This window comes from Rhinolophus sinicus, linkage group LG02, assembly GCF_036562045.2.
Source record: "Rhinolophus sinicus isolate RSC01 linkage group LG02, ASM3656204v1, whole genome shotgun sequence".
NCBI lineage: Eukaryota > Metazoa > Chordata > Mammalia > Chiroptera > Rhinolophidae > Rhinolophus > Rhinolophus sinicus.
The window spans coordinates 77,991,272-78,014,749 of record NC_133752.1 but is presented as its reverse complement, the minus strand read 5'-3'; the positions used below and the strand labels follow the sequence as shown (position 1 = coordinate 78,014,749).

The 23,478-nt window shown below is 34.3% G+C and overlaps 1 protein-coding gene and 1 non-coding gene across 2 annotated transcripts in view; both read left to right on the top strand.

Annotated features, from left to right (window-relative positions):
• Window positions 1-23,478, top strand: part of GABRA4 (gamma-aminobutyric acid type A receptor subunit alpha4) — a 196,245-nt gene that overhangs the window by 111,289 nt on the left and 61,478 nt on the right. Inside the window, exon 9 of the mRNA XM_074324636.1 lies at window positions 20,909-20,964. Within this exon, the coding sequence (XP_074180737.1) occupies window positions 20,909-20,923 (15 nt within the window). The 3' untranslated portion in view covers window positions 20,924-20,964. The remainder of the gene's footprint in view (window positions 1-20,908; window positions 20,965-23,478) is intronic.
• LOC141570261 (U6 spliceosomal RNA) lies at window positions 2,256-2,362 on the top strand. The gene has a single exon (XR_012494267.1). It is a non-coding gene; the product is annotated as a U6 spliceosomal RNA (small nuclear RNA).

Below are 23,478 nucleotides of genomic sequence, written 5' to 3'. Positions count from 1 at the left end.
ATTGACATATTTTAATACATTTTAATGATTTTCAAAATATTTATTTTAATAATTTTCTTACAGAATCCCAAACTTACAGAAAAATTGGAAGCCCAGTAAAAGAATATTTCTCCTGATCCATTTATAAGTTACTGATTTGATTCCCTATCATTCCTAGATACTAGTTTAGTCTTTAAACCTTACAAACAAGGACATTCTCCCCACATAATCATGATACTACCATCAAAACCAAGAAACAACTTTGATACATTTAGAGAAATCTCAAATTCTGTTCAAGTTTTGCCAGTTGTCCCAAATGCATTCTTTATAGCAAGAGGATCCAGCTCAAAAGCATGTATCACATTTAGTTGTTTGGTCTCTCTTGACTTCTTTAGTCTGGAAAATTGCCACAATTTTTTTCTTTGACTTTCATGACCTTGACACTTTTGAAGATTGTAAGCTAGTTATTTTGTACAATGTTTCCTCAGTATGAATTTGTGTGATGTTTCCTTAGGATTTCATTCAGATTAGGCATCTTTGTCAGGAAACCACAGAAGGAATGTTTTCTTCCTTTTATTGCATCTTTTCATTGCATCAGGCGGTGCAAGATTTCAGTTTGCCCCGTTACTAATGATATTCACTTTGATTAGTTGATTAAGGTGATGTCTGCTTTAAATAATTCTTTGCCCTATTGGAAGTAATAAATGTATTGTGGAAGGGAACTTTGGAACTGTGTAAATATCCTGTTCCTCAGAAATTCGTTGCTTAATTTTTATCTATATAAACTAAAAACTTGATTTTATTTCTGTGCTCAAATTGTTCCCAATTTGGCAAATAGTAGCCCACTTAAGCTGGCTTGTCTGTTCTTTGCATAATAAAAATTGTATGTATTTAAGGTGTACAACATGATGATTTGGTGAACATTTCATGTACATTGTAAAGTGATTACCACAGTCAATCTAATTAATATATCATGACATCACAGTAACGTTTATGTTTCTTTTTCTTTTTTTTTGTGGTGAGACTTAAGATATACTCTCTTAGCAAATTTCAAGTATACAATACATTGTTATTAACTATCAGTAGATCTTCAGAACCTACCAGTGTCGGCTATTCCCCAGTCACTAGAACCACAGAAAGAACTTGAACAATACTGTGTCAGGATGAAAATGGTGTTTTAGGAAATTTAATCTAGAGGATGTTTATAGTGTGGATGGAAGGTGGGGAAAAACATCATTTAGGCAGTTAAAAATGAGCTGTTAGTGTTTGGGGCTTGGAATTGAGCTATGAATCTGAGGATTAAAAAGATGGAATAAGTCTGATCTCTTTCTAGGGACAACTGAGAACACAATGAAACAAATAAAAAAAGGGGAAGGTTAAAAGTGGCTACAGAAGATAGGCAAAATGAATGGGCAATGCATTCTCTGAAAGAAACACTAGTATCTAATATTTTGCACTTGCTATTGAATTTAAAATGCCTTTCTTTATTTCTTTGTTTAGTAATTATTTTGTTCCATGACATATACAAATCTAAAAAATGCCCAGTAAAAAAGCAAAACAGACAAATTAAAAAGAAGAATCATAATGAATGGTTAGAAACATACACATGTGAGAAGGTATCTCTATACGTCGTGTAGTAGTTACCGATAGGCAGGTACATATTTTGGATAAGTTATACAGCCTTAGTTACCAGCCATAGTCCTGGAAGCAAAGGGGAAATTGGAAGTATTTTTAATAAGTGGTGTTGGAAAGCAGGAATGAGCCTGTAATTTTCAGAGAACACTTAGGAGACCAGCTGGTAACCACAGATATATATCAGGCAGGGAGCACTTCAGATAAATATTACAGATAAACATTACTATGGTTCTACTATCAATGTATAAGCAAACACATAACAGAAGAAGCAACTGGCATAGAACTGCCATGTGTCTTTCTTACAAAATACACAAACATATCAGTGTTGAGAGATTTCCAGAAAATATCAGCTAGGTGTGCAGGTATTTCACCAAGTTTATATTTTTCCTGGTAGTTTTAAAGCATCATATCTATTATAGGTCTACCTAGACAAAAAAAACATCCTCTGCTTTCAGAATGCATCAGGGACTAAATAAAACCTACATATCAAAGCAAAAATTTAATTTTGAAACATGATTAATATAGCTGAGGATACATTCTGCTCTCGGAACAAAAACACACAAAATGATCAATATGAATAGCCATATGTTCTTTGGTAGTTAAAGAAATGAAATGTGAAATGAAGACCAGGGAGTGCCCCGTTCAGCACGTAGAAGCATCCTAATACTGGAATGACACAGAGAAGGGTAACGTGGCACCACCCCTGCGCAAGCATGACATGCAAATGCGTGAAGCGTTCCATATTTTTGAGGAAAAAACATTTGATTTGAGACTTAAAAGTAATTATTATCAAAAATGAAAACATTAACTTAATTTGTAAGCAGCTGGCATCATTTCAGTACTTGTTTTTCTTGCATGTGCAGGTGAGACAGTGAATAAAGTAGTTTTTAAATGGAAACAAACAAAAAAAGAAGACCAGAGAGATTTCAGCTTGCTGCATTTTAGTTTTATACATTAGATGTTGCCACTGAAAAAGTACATTGCCAGTGAAGATTTCAGGTGTATAATTGTACTCACCACTTCATTCCTTTGGGATATTCTTGTATCTTCCGTGGAACTGAAAACACCCAAGCTTTGTCTTTAGTATATTTTGTGAATCTTAAAAGTATCATAAATTTAAGCAAATTCTGACTTTTTACCCCTCCCAGCTATGTTGCTCTTACTTGAATAAAACATAAAGTTGAATGTTGGATTTTGGCCATATGTTGTAAATTATGCATTGAATTTAGTTTTCACAGAAATCTGAGCCAAATGTCCATGCTTAAAAAAAATAAATAGATGAATAAGCTGATATTCACAGACTGAGAAGCCTTGCGTCAATTTGATTCGAGATACAATGTGGATTGTAATCTGAAAGCAAATATGTTTTTTTCTCTAGGGTCCTTAATATTTTAGTCCATTTACCCACTAAACATCATTTCATTTCAGTCCCCTGATAATTTGATCAGCAGAATTTAAATAAAGAAGGAAATGATAACACCTCTACTAACAAATAATAGCAAAATATATTGAGCTCCTACCGTATTCTAAGTGCTTTTTACTTTATTTAACTTCTATTTAATTAACACTAAAGCCCTACGAGTTTGGTAGCACTGCTGTTCCCATTTTAGACACAGAGTGAGTCAGTAAATTGTTTAAGTTTATACAGCTAGAAAGATGTGAAGACATGAACTCAGACTCTGGCATTGTCATCTGAGTTCATTTCCTTAGTCTTATGCTGTAGAACTGCTCTATCGACGTAATTTGTGGAGAATTGCCTTCCTGAGAGGAGAAATAAGAAAAAAAAGATGTGTATTCCTGAAAGCCAGATGAAGGAATTGAGGGTACAAAAATACCATTACGTGGAATATCATACCATTAGCCTCCACACAGACCCCTTAGGTTATCATATTATTTAATTAAGAGTTCTTCACTTATTCCCCTTCCCCAGCACCATTTTCCAGATGAAGAAACTAGAACTCAGAGACTTTAAATACCTCTCCAGGATCACAGAGCTTGTGGATGTCAGATTCAGAATTCAAAAACAGATCTGTGACTTCTAAAATCTGTGTTCCTCTTGATAGGAACCTGGGAGTGAAAAAAGAGGGAGTGGAAGGAGCATTTGAGTCAGGATTGGGAGGAATGGAAGAAGCTGTACCTTTGGCAAAGGCAGTAAGAGAAAGAAGGAAGCTTAGCAGGGCTGGGGTCTGGGTGTTAATTAAGGTGGAGACAACCCCACTGGTGAGAAGAGACCACGTTTCTGGTGAGAGACAGAGGCTTTCAGCAGTCTCAACCCTTTTATGGAGCTTGTTCATTTAATGCTGTATTATCCCTCATTCCAATTATCCACATACATTAAAAACACGCTACTATCCCTGAAAGTATATTTTTTCCACCTTAAGTCAGCAGATCTAAATTTGAAGTTCTGGCTCTGCCAGCTACTGGATGAATAATCAGTGGAATTTCACATAAACAGTCTTTGAGCAGTCAGCAGCATTCATTTCTCAAGGTTGTGATAAGGAAGACTCAAAGATGTTTGTGAAATGGCTTATACAAGTGATCAACCCTGTCCTACACAGTTACTGTTTTGACTGGTTAACCTTAATTCCCAGCCTTTTTCTTTCCTTGTATGTCTGATGAGTAAGATGCTTCGAAGTCAAATTGCTGCAGGTTAGTGCTGTGATTGTCAATGTTTACAACCCCTGGAACCCTGACAAATGTACAAATGAACGCGAGTGCACACACACACACACACACACACACACACACACACACACCACCTATCTTCAGCAATTGGGGGAAGCAGAGCTGCATTGTTTGAAAAAGTCTCCTGCTCCCAGGATATTCTAATACAGTCCTGAGGTGTGTCAGTGTACACTGAACCAAAAAATTAGGTCAGATTCAACTTTGAGATGCAGTGTTTTAAAGCTCTAGAATAATCTCTGTATCTTTCCTCCTCCTCTCTAATATTTAAAATGTACTTAATATCCAGCTAATCTTTTCATGATTAAATATATGGCCTGAAACCCGCATACTGCTTGAGTTAGTATATTAAAACATCTTAAAATGTAAGTGATGCTGCAATACTTTCTTCCCTTTGTTGGGAAATTGGGGGTGTGAGATGAGAAGTATGGTAAAGAAAGTCAACAAGTACATGTTTGTTTCCCAAATGTAATTCGCAGTCTCTTCCCTTTCCAGCTACGTATAATCCATTTCTTCTGTTTGAACATTGCTGCAATTCTACTCTCCTCTGTCTCCAATCCTGGCTAATTCTTACATTTCCTTTAGGTCTTAATGTACAGGTGAGTGGTCTTGAGAAGCCTTTCCTTTTCCTTAAATTTTGGAGTGTGACCCCTCCAATCTCTTGTTCCCAAATCATCTTTTATAACTTTAATATTTGAATTTTTAATTGCCGAATAACATCTCTGTATCTTTCACTAAACTTTACATCATTGTGGGAGGTCATTGTGTTTTGGTCACTATTGTAGTCTTTACCCAGAGGTTACCCAGGGACCCAGGGGGGAATCTGTAAATTTTTTTTTGGCTTATAAGTTGTTTTTTAAAACTGAACCAAAATTTAAAATATTAACATACTTTACGTTTAATAAAACAAGCTTTTCAGTTTCTTTTGAAGAAAATAAATTTCAGAAGTTCTAGCACCACTCACTGTTCTGGCCCATCTCTTAAAAGCTAGTTCTCAGATAAATAACCTTTTTATATTTGATAAGTTTTAATTGTCCCACAAAGGAAGGGCTATTTTAATGAAGGTAGTACAATTTGGATTTTTAAAGGAATAAGTCTTCTTTTGTTGGTTTGAAACTAACAAATTATTTAAGAATCTAGACTAATTTCTTCACTGATAAAGGTACCTTTTTAACTCCTTTGAGAAGTAGATAATGTGATAATGTTTTCTGGGATGTAAGAGTAAGACATTTTATAGGGAAACTGAGTAACCTTCATATGAAATTAAGCAGTTCAATTTTATGGATAATTTATCTAGAAGGGACATTAGCTTTTGTTTGGAATGTTAGATAACTGTATTTTGGGGTTTCATGTGGATGTCTGGATTAGGAGGATAGGGCATTAGATAATTTTACTCATGTGCATGTGTCAGCATGATTTTATTCTGTTAATTATCAAAATCTGTTTCTCTTAGGAAAATGGTAAAGACAGTAAAGGTTGTTGTTTGTTACTGCTTGACGGGAGATTAACATGAATAGAAAAAGCAATTATTTAAAGTTTATTACTTTTACTGTTCTGTTTTCTCGTGAATGTTAAATTCAATATTATTAATGTCTTATATATAATCCACTTTCCCTGCATTGCCTGATATGAAATGTCTGCTGTCACCAGGCCAGTTTCCAAGCTGTCCTCTAAATATACCATGCTCATTCCTTCCTCCTAGTCTTCACGTATTACCTCTATCTAGAACCACTTCATTTCTCCCCTTTGATTTCCCAGATCTTACCTACCCTCCTAGGTCTAATCTAAACTTCTCTCTCTCTCTCTCTCTCTCTCTCTCTTTTTTTTTCCACAGAGCCTTGTTTGATAAAAGGTATTTACATTAGAAAAGGTATGGATGTTAGAGTTGGAGAAACCTGGTTTTGAACCCAAATCTGCATACTTATATGACTGTGTAGACATTCTTTAGCCTCCCTGCTCCTCAATTTCCCCATAAAATTGTAAAACTTGGTGTTTTTAATGAGATAAAAATATTTTAGCATGTTAGTATATGAGGTATCATAAAGTGTCAATAAATATTTTTCTATAGCACTTAATAAACCAGATTGTAAACTAACAGCACACAGGATGTGCACATCTCAGAGATATATCTGTTTGATTTGCATGATGTTTTAAAATGTTTGAATTAGTTTCCAACCCTAAAAGAGAGAGTTTCACATAAACATCTAGATTCTCATTTCCGTTTAGAAAATTAGAATATCTGAGGACCCAGAACCTCCATTCCCAAATGGCAACAATGACAAGCGCTAAGTAGGCAGCTTTTCTGAGAAGGCATGCTTTAGTTTGGCTTAGTGTCTACCGTGCCCTTTGCACTTATTTACTTGGCCTTCCTGGACCTGATAATCATTTGAATTTGCAATCCTGGAGTTAAGCCATTTATTTTTGTATTTGAATACATTCTACATTTCATCTTTAACTGTGTGTATCGTGTTCTATGAGATATATATAATCTCGTATGTATTACTATATGTATATTTTCTCTCTCGAGGTTCTAAATATATATGCTTGTATGTATATGTGTACATGCCAGAGGTGCAAAAAAAAATGTATACACATTTTAAGAGATGTTATCTATGCTCAAGCAGTAGTTTGCCGCAATCAGAAGTTCTGGACTGGTAACCACTTTAAGCACCTCTTGTAATTGCTGAAGTCACACGTGACTTATATTCATCTTTTGTAATTGGTATATATTGAGTATTACAATTAATGCAGCTTTTTCCTTTCTTAAGATGTGTATACATATTTTTGGCACCCTCTCTCTATATATTATATATAATATATAACATACAAATACCTTATATATTAAAATATATAAGGTTGGTGTACAAGTAATTGTGGTTTAAAAGGTTAAAAATAATTGCGAAAACCACAATTACTTTTGCATCAATCTAATAATATATATGTATATATTTGTACATATTTTATAGGCTTCTAGAGGGCAAACATGAGATTTTCAAAAAGTCATCAAAATCCCACTCAGCTTCTAATAGTTATACCACACTGTAAGTTAATAAATACTAGTTAAGTTAGATCATGAGGTAAAAAGATGTAACAGTATCAGTGGAATTCACTTTATGTGTTATTAGTATTTCTTCCATCTTGTTTTATATATATGTATATATATACACTAGGAGGAAAAAAATGCAGAGAAAAAAGAAGAAGAAAAAGAAGCTTCTCTTTTTCTTATTGCTTCTGCTCTTTCCAACACCAGGGTAGGTTTTACAGGGCCATTCTTCTGTTCACTGAAACTTTCATACTGCATACATTCTGAAAATTCTTTGTTTTGATCAGTTTTTACTTCTGTAGCTCTCCCACTGGGAAATTGTACTAGCTCTTTGTTTAATTTAGCTGTTACATAAATATGTTGAAACGCTCCACTATTTCAGTTCCTACTGTGAAAATATTTTGTAAGCAGCAGTATTAAAACACTTTTTTCCTCCCAGCTGTATAGATCATAGGAATTTGCAAGCAGCAAAAAAAAAAAACAATGTGTAAAGCTTATCTAATACACCTCGTCATGACAGCACTGGGGCTTAGAAAAGTAAACGGTGTGCCCAAAGTTCACCGAAGTTAACCTGAAAGTAGAAGAACCTCAATTAGGACCTAGCATTCATGACCCAATTCAAACTGATGTTTAAATTTTAAATAGAAATTCAGTGTAGGGGATGTTTGTAAACCAAATAAAATGGATTCCACTGAAATGGTCATGTTCTCTGCCTCATGATCCAAATCAGCTACTACTTATTAAACTTAACATGTGGATAACTTTATTCTCTTAAGAGGCATATCGGGTAAGTATTGTTATTATCCTCACTTCATAGTAGGGAAGTCTGAGGTCTAGAAGTTAGGTAACTCGTTGAGAGCTACATAGCTAGTGATGGCAAAAGTGAGATTTTTGAATCTTGCTGTCAGACTTCAGCTTCGTGCCCTTAACCACTAGGCACCTTCCTCGTCTTCATGTGCTTATCTTCCCTATTCTGTTCATGCCCACGTATAAGGACTGGTATAATGTTGGCAAAGTTTTCAGTCTTTCTACCTGTGATTACTTGAGGTTTAATTTTTAAAGTTTTCTATCTTCATTACATAGTCCTAGCAAATTGTATCTCCATTGTTCCAACTATTTCTATTCCTTCACCATTTCACTTTAGCTGTGAAATTCTGAAGTTGCTATAGTTGTGATTTTCTTCCACTGCAAGTATCCCTTGATGCTTGCTCCTTAAAAAACAAACAGACAGACAGACAGACAGACAGACAGACAAACACTTCATCTGTGATGACTTTGGATGAGTAAAAAAAGGAATCTTAATAACTTTGCCTTAAGACTCTTCTCAATTACTCAGAAAAATCACTTTTTTTTTTTTCTTCGGAGTAGTTTTGGTTTTCATCTATAAATTTTGCCTGTTCTACCTAAAGGGTGTGTGATGGGATGGCAAACTGTGTACTTTCTATTTGAGGGAGAATTTTCTGTTCAACATTTTAATGTCTTGTTCTCTCTCTCTTTCATTCTTTTTCTTTCTTTCTTTTTGCAAAGCTATATCCAGTGCTGGATATGGCACTATGGGAGGAGATTAAAGGAATGGAAACTGAACTTTGCAATTGAGAAGTAGAATTTAGGAATAACATGGCAAGTAGTTTAGTCCATGTAAGGCAAACTTGAGCAGTGAAAGTCAGTGTCCCACTCTAGTGCGGAGCTGAGGTGAGTTAAGTGTGTGGAGGGAAGCATGATTGAGCCAGGTGATGGTTCTCAGTGGTTTTGGAAAGAAATTCTATTCAATTCTGGTCCTGTAGTCAAACCTTCTTCCTGGCTCTTTCATTCCAAAATGATCTGTGGGAACTTGGAGGAAGCAGATAATTCAGATCTCAGGGCTATTTTTAATATAATATTTTATTTTTTTCTGATAAACCAGACTTAACTGTGGATATTTTAAAACTATAAAAAAAGTATGAAGAAAAATATTGTTATCCCAACACCTAGAGAAATCCACTGTAAATAGTTATATTTGTTTCTCTGGGTCCATGTATTTAACTATCTAAACACCTGTCTGTTGCCTCTATATTGTATACATTCAGCAAATTTAGGGTCTTTTTGCCTAAGTAATCTCCATGGTTTATTTTTTCACTTAACTCATAAATCGGAATAACACAATATACTTGACTAGTTTGCCATATGTTTTATATTGTTTAAAAGCATGTTTTAATGCTTTTATCATGTTTTCTTCTGTGATAATTAGCATATTTCATTATTCTCCCGTTATACTCTTCTCTCTTCATTTTTAATTAGGAGTAAGTGTGGGACATTCTTATATAGAACTCCTTGATTTTTTAAATAATGACGTAAAATATAATTATTTTTGCTAAGAAATATTTTGTTAATTTCTTTAAGAATCAATCCTAGATCTAGGCTTTATAGGTTAAATGTATGAGCTTTAAAAAACAAACAACAAACATTTTTTTTCTCATGACAAAAGTAAAACACCTTATTATAAAAACTTTAAAGTGCAAATTGACAAAATGGAAAATAAAATATAATCAGATAACTAGATTTCATTCTAACCTTTGGTGTCTATATTTTCATAATTATTTCTTATTAAAATGTTACTATGGCTTAATTTCATTTAACTGTAGAACATGACTATTTTCCATAGTTTTTTTTCAAACGCTTCTTTTAATGACTTTGTAATATTCCATCATAAGAATATATTATTATTTTGATGACTGCATTTTGTTGAATATACAAATTATTTCCAATATCTTATAAAAATTCTGTAATAAAAATCTCTTGCTACATGTTGTCAGATTTTGTTCCTGATACTGTCTTCCATATATTCATTCATTTCACAAGTATGTCTTGAGGGACTCCTATGTGTGTGTTAAGGCACTGCTGGCACACGGAAAATAGGCACTCACCTCAGGGAACTCACACTGTAGAACAGTGCTATCCAACAGAACTGTCTTCAGTGATGAAAACGTCTGTCCCCTTAAATGTGATTAATTTATTTTAACTTATTTAAATTTAAATAGCCACATATGGCTGGTAGCTACTGTCTTGGATGGAGTAAGTATAGAATTTACCTATTCACATTATTAAATCTGCCAGGTATCTTGAATGCTGTGTGCTGATAGAACTTTCATAGAATCTATACTAAGCTGTCCTTTCATGTATTCTGTGAAGAGAAATGCTTTGTATTATTCTATTGCAGAGGTTTGACTAAATTCATTAATACTTTTAAAAAAATTAATGTCTTAAGTCAGTAACACTTTTTAAAAATTAAATGTAGTAGTCATTTATCTAAAGTAAATGTGGAAAGCCTAAAAAACTATATGTTGATACATGTTGATGCATATGTTAATATAGATTGTACTGTATTTGTTCTAAATTATTAAAAGGGACTAAAAAAATTAAGTACCAGTCTAATTTAAAAATAACAACTCTACATTCTACTCAGTATATCTTGCTGCTTTCATTTATATGGTTAAAATAGCTTTAAAGAAGCAGAGTTCACTTGAATTATCTACAAGTAAGACATATGATTCTTTGGTTTTTCAAATTTCTAATTCCACCTATATGAAAATCTATGGTTATATAGAGCTTCATGTAGCAAACTTAGGTTCTAAAATTGAAATGGAAAACATTTAAATTCATAATTTGTAAATAACAGAATCAATTGAATTAAAATGTATCATTAATGCCACTTCTATGAGTATCTCATTTTGTATAACTCTGGCTCTTGGAATTGTAGTAATGTTTTACATATCCCCCAAATAAACAAATATACAGTTAAAGTGATTGAGGAAGTGGGGAACAATAATAATAAAATACAATTAAAAAAACACCTAACTATATTACAAATGAATAATATAACCATACTGAAGAAAGTAGGGAAGAAAATAACTGAAATTACTATGGAAAGCAGAATCTTAACTGGATACTTTATGGCTGAAGACAAAAAATTGTACATTAATGTTGTAATTTAATTAATAAAAGTGTTTCTAATACAATTGGGTCAACAAAGCATGTATTTTATACACCTATTATATATATACTAGAATTTTTATTTATATACTAGATTCGAACAAAGAAATAAATAATTTTATTTACTTATTTTAATGAGAGCTAGGTTTCTCCCTGTTGCAGAAAGAAATGTAAAGAAGGAAAGGTGGGAAGACTAAAATAAATCCTGTGGTTTTGGATTGGAATCAGAGGTATCAATATAAATTAATTATATATATATATATATATAAATGTAACAAAACAAAATTATTTTTTGCAATGTATTTCTGTTATTCACAGTAGTTATGATCTATGACTACTGTGAATATAGTATATATATGTGTATATATGTATATATGTATGTATATATGTACATACATATATATATATATATACATAAAGATAGGTAAAAATGCAATGTATTTTTGTTATTCACAGTAGTTATGATCTATGACATCACAAACACTGAGCTAGAGAAAGCAAACCATTGCTCCTAAGGGAAATACAGGATTAGGTTGCTGTGAGCCTCTGTTCACAATATTTTCATCAACTGATCAATATATATCCTTGTTTTATGTGTGTTTCTGTTTAAACACACCTTACTTAATATATAGTTGATTCATTAACATTAAATTTACGACCAAAGCACTATAACTCATCACTGAATGAAGCTTATCTAGCACACATATTTTCTACATAAGGCACATCACAGATTTCTTGTGCTTAAAAACACTAGCTGGCAATTCAGTATTACTCCTGGGAGTCATTTTAAATAGTGAAATTGCCAACAAAACCTACAAAAAATGCAAAACAAAAACAAAAACAAAAACAAAAAAAAACTCCCCAAATACAAACCAAAAAGAAACATGGCACTAAATAGACTGCCAAAAGGACACATGTTTACACTATGAAAGATGAAACAAGAAGGGAGAAGCATATCTTGTTTTACCTCAGCTGAGACTACCGTGCTTCCCCGAAAATAAGACCTAGCTGGATAATTAGCTCTGATGCGTCTTTTGGAGCAAAAATTAATATAAGACCCAGTCTTATTTTACTATAATATGAGACTGGATCTTAATATAATATAATATAATATAATATAATATAATATAATATAATATAATATAATATAATATAATACCCGGTCTTATTTTACTATAAGACCGGGTCTTATATGATATGATATAAGACCCGGTCTTATATTAATTTTTGCTCCAAAAGACGCATCAGAGCTAATTATCCAGCTAGGTCTTATTTTCGGGGACACAGTATGTGTGGTGGGTAGCTAATTTTTTACTGCCCTGAACATGTCTGAAAATGACTGTTAAAGTGCTGGGAGTGTTGCTTTGGGTATTAAAGATAAATTTTAGCAAGTAGATATATTCACAAATACAATCAGATCAGCTGCATGTGTGTAAGTTCATATGCATACATTTATAACCTAGCTATGTATGCTGAGAGGTTCAGAAACAATGATGCCCCATTAACAGTGAGTATACTTAGTATCGAATGTTGGTCCCCAAACACCGTTCTCCAATAAAAAGGAAACAGGGCTTCTTGGAGATTGATTCCAGGTTAGGTCAGGAAAAATACAAGATGAGACTGTAACTGCTGCCAGAAAGTAAGAAAATACTAAAAAGATTTTTTTAAAAAAATGATGGCTTGTCAAAGGAACATAGGAGATAGCCTGAAGGAGCCTCTAATGGCCAACACTAGAACAAATAAAGCAACAAAATAACTAATGATGGTATTGGATTTTAACACACAGAATAAAAGAAAATACCCATGAGTTCTTACTAATATCAGTAAATAATTCCATAAATAAGCAAATACACAAAGTGGAAGAGATAGGTGTTCCTCATAGTAGAATTTCAATTTAATGTGTAAGAAAACAGAATCATCAGTAGTAAACAACACAGTAATACATGTTGTAGACAAAATCCTCTAAAGTTAGTTGTAGGGATATGAAGAGAAACAGCATTTGCATAATCTCAAAGTATGTCCCTGAGATACTTTTCAACTACAAAAAGAAACCCATAGAGAAACCTGGCTAACACCAACATAATGATCAAGGTGGACATCACTAGGAACGTGACATACTAATAGACATCATTAACCCCTTGGTATGATGAACTAAGAAAGTCACATTGTTTCTGTGGTATTTTGACCAAAAAAATATGCATAACCTCATTCTAATCTTGAGAGATGATTGGACAAACTTGTACAAAACTCCCACCACTTCTATTCAACATAGTATTGGAAGTCTTAGCTAGAGCAATTAGGCAAGGAAAAGAAATAAAAAGGATCCAAATTGGAAAAGAAGAAGTATCTCTGTTTGCAGATGACGTGCTCTACTATGCGGGAAACCCTAGAGACTCCACCAAAAAACTATTAGCACTAATAAATTCAGAAATGTTACAGGTTTCAACATCAACATACAAAAATCAGTTGGATTTTGATGCACTAATAATTATCTGAAAAATAAAACAATCCCATTTATAATATAATTAAAACAATAAAATAATTTAGGAATAAATTTAACCAAGGAGGTGAAAGACCTGTACACTGAAAACTATAACAGATTGATGAAAGAAATTGAAGATGACATAAATACATGGAAAGACATCTTGTCTCCATAGATTGTAAGAATTGATATTGTTAAACTATTCATACTGCCCAAACCCATCGATAGATTCAATGCAACCCCTATCAAAATTCCAATGGCATTTTTTCCCCACAGAAATCGAAAAAAACAATCTTAAAATTTGTATGGAACCACAAAGTGTAACGCTGGAGGCATTATACTTCCTGATTTTAAGTTATAATAAAAAGCTATAATAATCAAGAAGTATAGCTGTGACATTAAAACCAGATACATAGACAAACGGAACAGAATTGAGAGCCCAGAAATAAAGCCACACATATATGGTCAATATTTGACAAAGGTGATAGTAGTGAAACAGTACAAACTTCAAGTTATGAGATGAATAAGTTCTAATGTACAGAATGGTGATTATAGTTCACAATACTGTTTTGTGTGCTTGAAAATTGCCAAGAGAATAGATTTAAAATTTTCCTACCACACACACACAAATGTTAATTATGTGAGGTGGTGATTATGTAAACTCGTCTTATTGTGGTAATTATTTTGCAGTATATATACATGTATCAAATCATCACTTCATACACTTTAAACTTACACAGTGTTATATGTCAATTATACCTCACTAAAACTAGGGGGGAAAAAAGGATGGGTGTTTTCTTGTTAGAATACAGATGGATTTGTACAGAACTGCAAAGCCAGTGTTCGTGGGGACCACCCACCTTGGTTCCTGTCATTTGCCAGAACCCCTCTGATGGCAACTCTACTGCCCTCTGTTCCTGTATTCCCAAATAACTTGGTATTACTTCTTTGTTCATGCCTCTGTCACCTTCAATTTTGTCATGCCTTAATTTTCTTGGTATTTCTTAATTTGAATCCAAAGAGAAATAAATAGTTTGGCCTCGGTAATTTTTTTTTTTTAATTGAACCAATCCTCACCTAATGTCACAAGCCAGCCTAATGGATTCACTGCCCTTGGATTAGATACTTAGCCCAGCTCCAGTGATTTCTGGTCCTGTGGAGGCCTGGACACAAGGTACAAAGCCTGGCCACTAATGATTCCTTTCTTCAGGGATAATGGCTTTAGCAGCTTCTTATAGTATTGTCAGGCAATGCATTTGGCCTATGTAGTGTAGCAATTTGTTCTCACTAACATTAACATTGGTAAATAAATATACTGCTTTGCAATGTTAGTAATTAATTTACATATTTTGCCTTCCTTTCAGGGTAAAGTTGGTTGCACATATATAACTTGATGTGATACTTCACATTAAAATAAAGTAGTCACATCCTTTAGGGGAGTAGAAAATAGATATTAATAATGAGGTGTGTTTTTTTCATGTGAGATATTTATACTGTGAATACATTGTGTGTTGTATAGTACAAGATATTCATATTCATTTAGCATCAGTAACACAAAGAGTAATAGTCAATAGAATCACAGTATAAATCCTGGAAGGAGTTATATATTAAATTCAACACCTTAATTTTAGCAGTTTGAGGTCAATTTATCCATCTCTCTAAAGACCATGAAGGAGGACATGAGCTCTGGTTTTTGCTTTGATATAATGATCCTTGCAACAAATCCTTAGAATTTATCACCCAGGAAAAAAAGTTTTTTCTTTGATAAAATGAAATACTTCTTTTTGTTGGAAATAAGATTACACAATCTGTATTTCTCTCTTTGTAACAGTTATGAGAAAGCACAGAGCTATATTTAATTGTCAAATATAGTTATATGGGCATATTTTAAAAAATCATTGTTGTCTCCAATTCATTAAACAAAGTGTTGAGTAGAAACTACGGGCTTAACATAGTTTTTGTTGTTGTTGTTAAATAAGTGTTTTCTTTTTTTTAAAACCACATTTTATTTTATTTTTGAGGAGGACACAGCCCACAGTGGCCCATGTGGGGATTGAACCGGCAACCTTGGTGTTATTAGCACCACGCTCTAACCAACTGAGCTAACTGGCCACCTCCGACTTAATGTAGTTTAACATAGGTCCTTTTTATTTAGTTATAGGTTATATACATTTATCTAATGGTATATTTCCATTTGCTTATCTAAGTATATACAGTAAGTACTCACTTAACGTCATTAATAGGTTCTTGGAAATAGTGACTTTATGTGAAATGATGTATAATGAAACCAGTTTTACCATAGGCTAATTGATACAAACAAATGTTAAATTCCTATGGAATATTTATGGTCACAAATCATGACCAAACTTCTAAATAAAAACCTAAAACACTTCTAATATTAAACATTGAAATAAATGTGAGCTGTACATATATTTAAGAAATATTAATAAAAACAAGTAAGATAATTCTTTTCTAGCCTGCTTATTTCAGTTCAGGGTCATGGGTGGCCAGAGCCTATCCTGGCATTTTAGGGTGCAAGGTGTGAACCCAGTCTCGACAGGACACCCTTCCACTGCAGGATGAACTCACACACACACCCACACTCAACCATCCTGGGACAGTTTACATGCCATTTCTCCTAATGCGCTTATCTTTGGGATGTGGGAGGAAACTGGAGTACCCAGAAAAATCTACAGACATGGGGAGAATGTGCAAACTCTACACAGACAGTGGCCCTAACCTGTAATTGATTTTTTTCCTTATTAACATTTATAGCAAAACTGTTACAAAATGATGTTATTTGAGGACCTTCTGTATTTTTATTTTCATGCAAGCCACCTCAGTCATTTTGGAAAGTAGCCAATTAGTCAAATAATGCATATTGAGCATACACAATGTGCTAAAAATGCGTATCAGTGGAAAGCTAATAGGAGTCTCTGGTATGGAGGTGCATACATTCAAATGAACATAGGCAGTAAAAGGAGACTAGAAAAGCTCTTAGTAATAAGGTGAAAGCTCCTCCACGCCATGATCTGGTCTTAGTGCCTCACAGTGCCAAGGACCTTACTGAGAATAATTAAGACTGCTGAATTGAACAGACTGAAACATAGGAGAAATCGATTTAATCTTTTAGCCTTGATGATGGACCAGAATCTGGGGGAAAGTCAAGGTGCAGGCAAAATATATGTAGATAAATATGTATAGTATGTGTGTAGTGTGTGTGTCTGTGTGTATATATATATATATATATATATATATATGTGTATATATATTAATATATACATATATTAATATTGGGGTGTGTTTTTTCATTATGTGAGCATACATGTATACACAAACACACACACACGGTGCTAAAATATGTATACACATTTTAAGAAAGGAAAAAACTATTAAAACTGTAATACTCAATATATACCGATAACAAAAGATGAATACAAGTCATGTGTATACATTTTTTTGGCACCCTTGGTATGCGTGTGTGTGTATATATATTACATTTACTCTGCCTAACACACATGCACACGTACAGTTGACCCTTGAACAACACGCATTTGAAGAGTGTGGATCCACTTAAATGGGGATGTTTTTCAATAAATACAGTGTCCATGGGTTTTGCATCCGTGGATTCACCTAACTGCTGATGGATAACAAAATTCGCAGATGTTGAGGGATGCCTGTATGCATTGTTCTACACCATTCAAGTAAGGGATTTGAGCATCTGGGGGTTTTGGTATCCACAGGGAGTTCTGGAACCAATCCCTTGCAGATACTGAGGGCTGAGTTAAGTTTTTGGGGAGTCAAATTTATACTTGGTTTTTCAATTTTTCAATTGTGGAGGATTAAGACTCCTATCCCTGTGTTGTTCAGGGGTCTGCAACACACACACACACACACACACACACACACACACACACAAAGGGGGGGGGAGAGAGAGAGAGAGAGAATATTGAGAACATAAAAGAAAAGGGACACATGTTGGACATTATTATTATAAAACAAAAACTTGAATTCTCATCTATTTTTTTTTTATATCCAGTTTGCCTCTCTATGTAACGAAGTTAGTTCTCAATACATCTTCATTGAATGAATGGAGAAGAAATTGATTTCAAAGCATTATAGGAAAATAAGATGCTCACTTTAGATAAATCTAAGTAAAAGCTGAGTACTAATCACGTTAGGGCATAATAGAGTCTTTCGTTGTGTGACAATGCTTGCATAAATAGTATAAGTTTGTACACAAAGTATAGATGTACAAAAAGTAGCAGAGCATTCTTTCACTGAGTTATACCTAGTTAATTAAGACCTTTCACATACTACATTCTCATTTGGCTGTATTCATTTAAAAAAATAAAGCCAATCTAAACATGTCTAATGACAATGAAAAGTTTAAAAATAGGTTATGTTAGCTACTTAGTAATTAAAATGAGCTGATTTTGATTGGTATTAAGTGTTAGCCAGTTTTCGAATACCAATTTCCAAAGCTTTATAAATTGTGAAGTAACACAACTCTGGCACTAATTGGGTTTGCTGGGGAGCCCAGTAAGGTTGCGTGTCATTTACTTAGCGTTGCCTCTTACCACTTTCTCCTCAGAAGTACGCTGGGATGAAGGTGACACGACCTGGCTTCTCTTGTGTCCCTTTGAGTGGTGATTATCTATGAGCTGGCTGTATAACAAGGACCCTACCCCCTCAAAAAAAAAAATGCAGGGAAATTCATCACTGCTAAGAAATAACTGTAAGTCTTTAAATGCAAGGGCTAATCATATTATGAGTGATCATCTAGAGCAGAAAGAACTGAACGCTTTTTGCCTTCTACCAATTCCCATGCCTTTTATCACTTCCTCCTAGGAAGGGGAAGAGTAGAGCACCCCAAGGCTGGAATGGGGGTGACTCCACTTGGTTTCTCATATCCCTTTCAGTCGTGATTGCCTATGAGCCTTTAGCAGGTCAGCAGACTCAACTTTCCCTTTGCTCTTTGTTTTCTGTTTCAGATTTCTCCGAGGCAGCTGGCAATAAACTTCTTGGAGTAATGCTTTTCCTTTGGGCTTCCTCCTACCTCACTGGCCTCTCTTTCTTGGTCCTTTTTTTCTTGGCTCTTTTTTCTCTCCTCGGTGTCTAAATGTAGTAACTCGGGACTTGCATTACTTTTCTATTGGTGCATAACAAATTACCACAAATTTGGTGACTTAAAGTACATCGTACTTTCTTTGGGTCAGAAGTCAGGGCACAGCTTAACTAGGTCATCTGTAGGACTGCAGTCAAGGTGTCACCGGATTTTGGGGTATCACCTGAATGCTTGGCTAGAGAAGGACTTATTTCCAGTTTTACTCGTTGTTGGTAGAATTTATTTTCTTGAATTCTATAGTAGTAAGGGCATCATTATCTTGTTGGCTGGAGGCTGGACCCTTTAATGAAATGCCAGCTAGAGACTGCCCTCAGTTATTTGCCAAGTGGGTTCCCCAACATGGCTGCTTGCTTTCGCAAAAGTCAGCTAGTGAAGGAAAAACTCCAGCAAAATGGGTGCTATAATTTTACATAATGTAATGTGATCACATAGTGTTATTCATATATATCCTGCACATAATCTATTGGTTAGAAACCAGTTACAGGTGCTGCCCACACAGTAGGGATTAGAAATTATAGAAGGACATGACCACCAGGAGGCAGGGATGATGGAGTCACGTAGGAGACTACCTACTCCAGGGCTAGTTTTTCTGCCCTCTCTCTTCTCTGCACTCTTGTATCTCATTGTTTAAATACTGTCAGTGAGTGGACGATGTTCAGTTTTGTAGGTAGAGCTTGATTTCCATATCTAAACTCCACACTAATATAGCCAACTGCTTGCTTTGTATTGCTCCTCTTGGGTATATCTAATGGACATGTCCGAATAAAAATAATTACCTCCACCAGTAACCTGCTTTTTCCATAGTTTCCCAGTCCCACTTAATGGCAGCTCTATCCTTTCAGTTGCTCAGATAAAAAATCTTTGTGTTTTCCTTGACTCTTCCTATTCTTTCATCCAGTTTATCAAACCTTTTGTAAAATTTGCCATTTCTTGGTTAGTATCCTCATCTTCATGTGGTACTAGGACGTGATGTAAAAGATAGGTGACTTGGTGGCTCCCTGGCAACCAGTCCAGTCCTAGTGGGGAGTAAACTCTAGCTCCATTTTCTAGCAACTGGCTCAGGGCCTGCTTGTAACAGGAGGGACCACATGGAACCCAACACCACCGCTCTCTGATTTGCTGTCGATGGAAACTCATGTGGCTTTGCCATATAGCAGATTGCTTCATGTCAAGTATTGCCTCTCAGTACTTGTTTTACTCCAAAATAACACAGGTAATGGAAGTCACCGGACTCCTCTCCTAACATACTCTTCCTGCAGGTTTTGCTCCCCTGTGGTCTGTCCTCTTTTCATCATATGTTTTTTTTGTTTTTTTTTTTTGCCTTCTCCCCCATATCCTGAAAAACTGTGTTAAAATCTGTTTCTGCATAGCTAGGACTTCCCATCATTCATATATACTTTGGTCTAAAGTAGTAAATAAATGTATTATTTTCTCTAGGTGTATTTTTACTTTATACCAGCACTTTATGTTATAGAATGATTTTTTCCCTTTCCTATCAACAGGATTTAAGACATTAATATGCTTGTTAATTTGATTTAGGGCACAAACAGTAGAAAGGTTCATGCCTATCATGCCTATTCCCTTGAACTTATATTGAATAAGTAGCTACGTACTCTTCATGTATATTAGGTGAACCTTGGGTAGAATGCTCCCTGTTTGAGCTTGGGCACAGGTAAATGGTGACTCATAGAGGCAGCTGATAGAAGAAAGGGGTGATCTCCTCTGCATTGGTTAGAAAATTTTATAAACTCCTTCTTCACAATAGGAAGATAAGTAGCTATGCCCTCTTCCTTTCACCATACTTTGTGAAGCTTTCCTTTCAACGTGAAGTTATTCCTTAAAGTTTTTAAAATCAGGTACATTTATATAAAAATATTACTGTTAACATAGAAGCATATTGTGATTTTTCTCTGGGTAATATAGCCCACACTTACCTTCTGTCTTACTATTTTCTTGAAGCCTCACACTGATTTTCTAATTTTATTTTTAGGAACCTGAACCTTGAACTTTCTGAGGAGACCGTCTGAACTTCAGAATTCCTACTAGGTAATGAGAAAATATGGAAAAGGCCCATACTGCCAAGATTAGAATTTCACTATTAGTGTCAATTTTAGATAACTTGGAGAATCTCCCCTTTTTTATAAATGAAAACAAAACAAAAGAAACCTGAAGGTCGGGTAGGAAATTTTATAAAAAATAAAATTGACAATGAAACCGGTTTTTAAAGTTGTATGTACTCTTAAGCACTCTCTTATTCAGAATTAGCCCAACAACAGAAAGAATAAGACAGATGCCAGTCCAAATAAACAGATGTTTTCAAAGTAAGATACTTCCTATCAGCAGAAAATGCTTTACTTAATACACTTAGTCTTAACAACATAAACAGTTGAATGCAAAAGAGAATGTGTATTTTGTCAGCAAACAATTTGGAGAGATAAGCACTTGATGCGAGTACTACATGCTTACAAAAATCTTTCATTTTGGCCAGCTGAGATTACCACGTGTTTAAAATGTCATCCATCATTTCAGTGTTAAGAGCGCCCCCTGGTGTGATTGTATAATCATATGTTTATGAGACATTTAGACATTGTTTTTAAAACTTAATTTTGCTGTTACATGGGGATGGGCATTTTTTTTTTAAATGGTAGATTGGTTTTGTCAGTATGGTTGTGTAACTACCTGGAAATCTGAATTAGTTTTTTTTCTTGCTGTTATCCATGGTTATACCTGTAGTCAGTGGTCAACTAGAGAGTAGAATTTGGGACTATCTTATCCCCAAACTTGTTCAGTTTAAGGTAATAACCAATAATATATCATTTAGTAAATGTAAAATTATATATTTAGATAAAATTTTACAGGGTGATCAAATCCTGTGATGGTATTGTTAAGTGACAAATTGCAGTTTCTTTCTGGTAAACTCATGGGCATTTTAATAATTAAACATGAAAATTCAGACATATTTTGTTTTTTAAATATTCATGGTGTGAAAAAAATTAACCCAAGTTTTGAGATTTTTCTTACCACCCAGCAGTCCCCCTATAGCCACAAAACTTGCACATTTAAACATAATTCATCCCTGAATCATAAGTAGAGCTCTTATCTATCCCCTCAAATCACCCCAGTCCCTTAAATTCTCATTCAAATTGTCAGCATAGTACCTATTTTATAACTACCATTTTTCCTTGCATTTAATCTGTAGTCCTTTGGTAATAATTAAACCATCCTTGCAAAGTGAAAGTGCGCATAATATTTTAAACTACATTTCTGTAAATTTGATAATTGCAACTATATTTTCCCCTACTCTCTCTTCTCCAGACTAAATTATTTTGATGGTTTCTCATAGGTTCTATGTTCTAAACTTCGTCATTTGCAGGGTTATAATACTGAACTGTTTGCAGTAGACAGCTTTTACTTTCATTTTTTTTCTTTATGCTCCCTCTCTCGTTTAATTCTGCCTTAAGCTCAGTGCAATATTTATATTAAGTCCTGGCTTGTCGAAAGGATATCTTCTAAAATGTAGAGTGCAGACACATCAGAGCAGTGAACCTACAATACTATACCTGTGTTTGAATCCTGGTTCTTGTATTTATTAGCACTGTGACCTTGGACAAGTCACTGATCCTTCGGAGCCTCAGTGTCTTCTGCTATAAAAGTCACTACTTCACAGGATATTGTTAATTCATCCTTTACATTAATATGTATTTAAGATATATTATAAGCCAGATTTGAGGCTGGGTGCCTCATGAGCATTTATTTACTTGTCACAAAAATTCTGTAAACTAGGTAATATTTCTATATTATTGATGAGGCTTAGAGAGGTTAAGAAACCTGATTAATGCAAACGCCGAGACTCTAATCGAGGTCTTTCTGACTTAAAGTGAGCTCAGCACCAGGATGCTGTGCATTTGTTTTAATCATATTTACTCGTTTCTGCTAATTTGATTTCATTGTTCTTAAGGTCAAATAATCTCACAAGGCATTGACATAGAGGAAAACCAATCTTTTCTAAAAGGGGAAGTGGATCCTGCAGCACGGATGCTCTTCTCATCTGGAAACCAGGATGACTTTGGCATTTATTTTTCTGCACAGTGTTTTCAAACTCATTAAGAGATTCCTTTTCTTAGCATGGTTGAGCTGGTACAAGCAGTGAGGAGGACTATTGGTTTAGTGAACCTTAAGATACATTTATACAGAATATAAAGGCAGGATAATAAAATGCTAATTTTAGCAACTGTTGCATACTTCAACTCACCATTTCTGTTGGTTTTCTCTGGACCTGGGAACATAAACTACTCCTATGTGCCATGCTATTCTATTTAAGTGTATAATTATTTGGATTACCTCCGTGAAGCTGCATCATTTTCCTCATGGTTTAAGAATTTTTCCTGATATTTTAGATATTGGATTTTATTCTTCAATTGCTACAGAGGCCAATGTAATAAGTTTCTCATTTTGTTAAGGTGTTTTGAAGTCTACTAAGTAGAAAAATGCTGTGAACAGGCTTGTTCTTTGCTTAGTAAAATCCGGTGTTTCATATTATCCCCTTGGTCCTTGAGAATT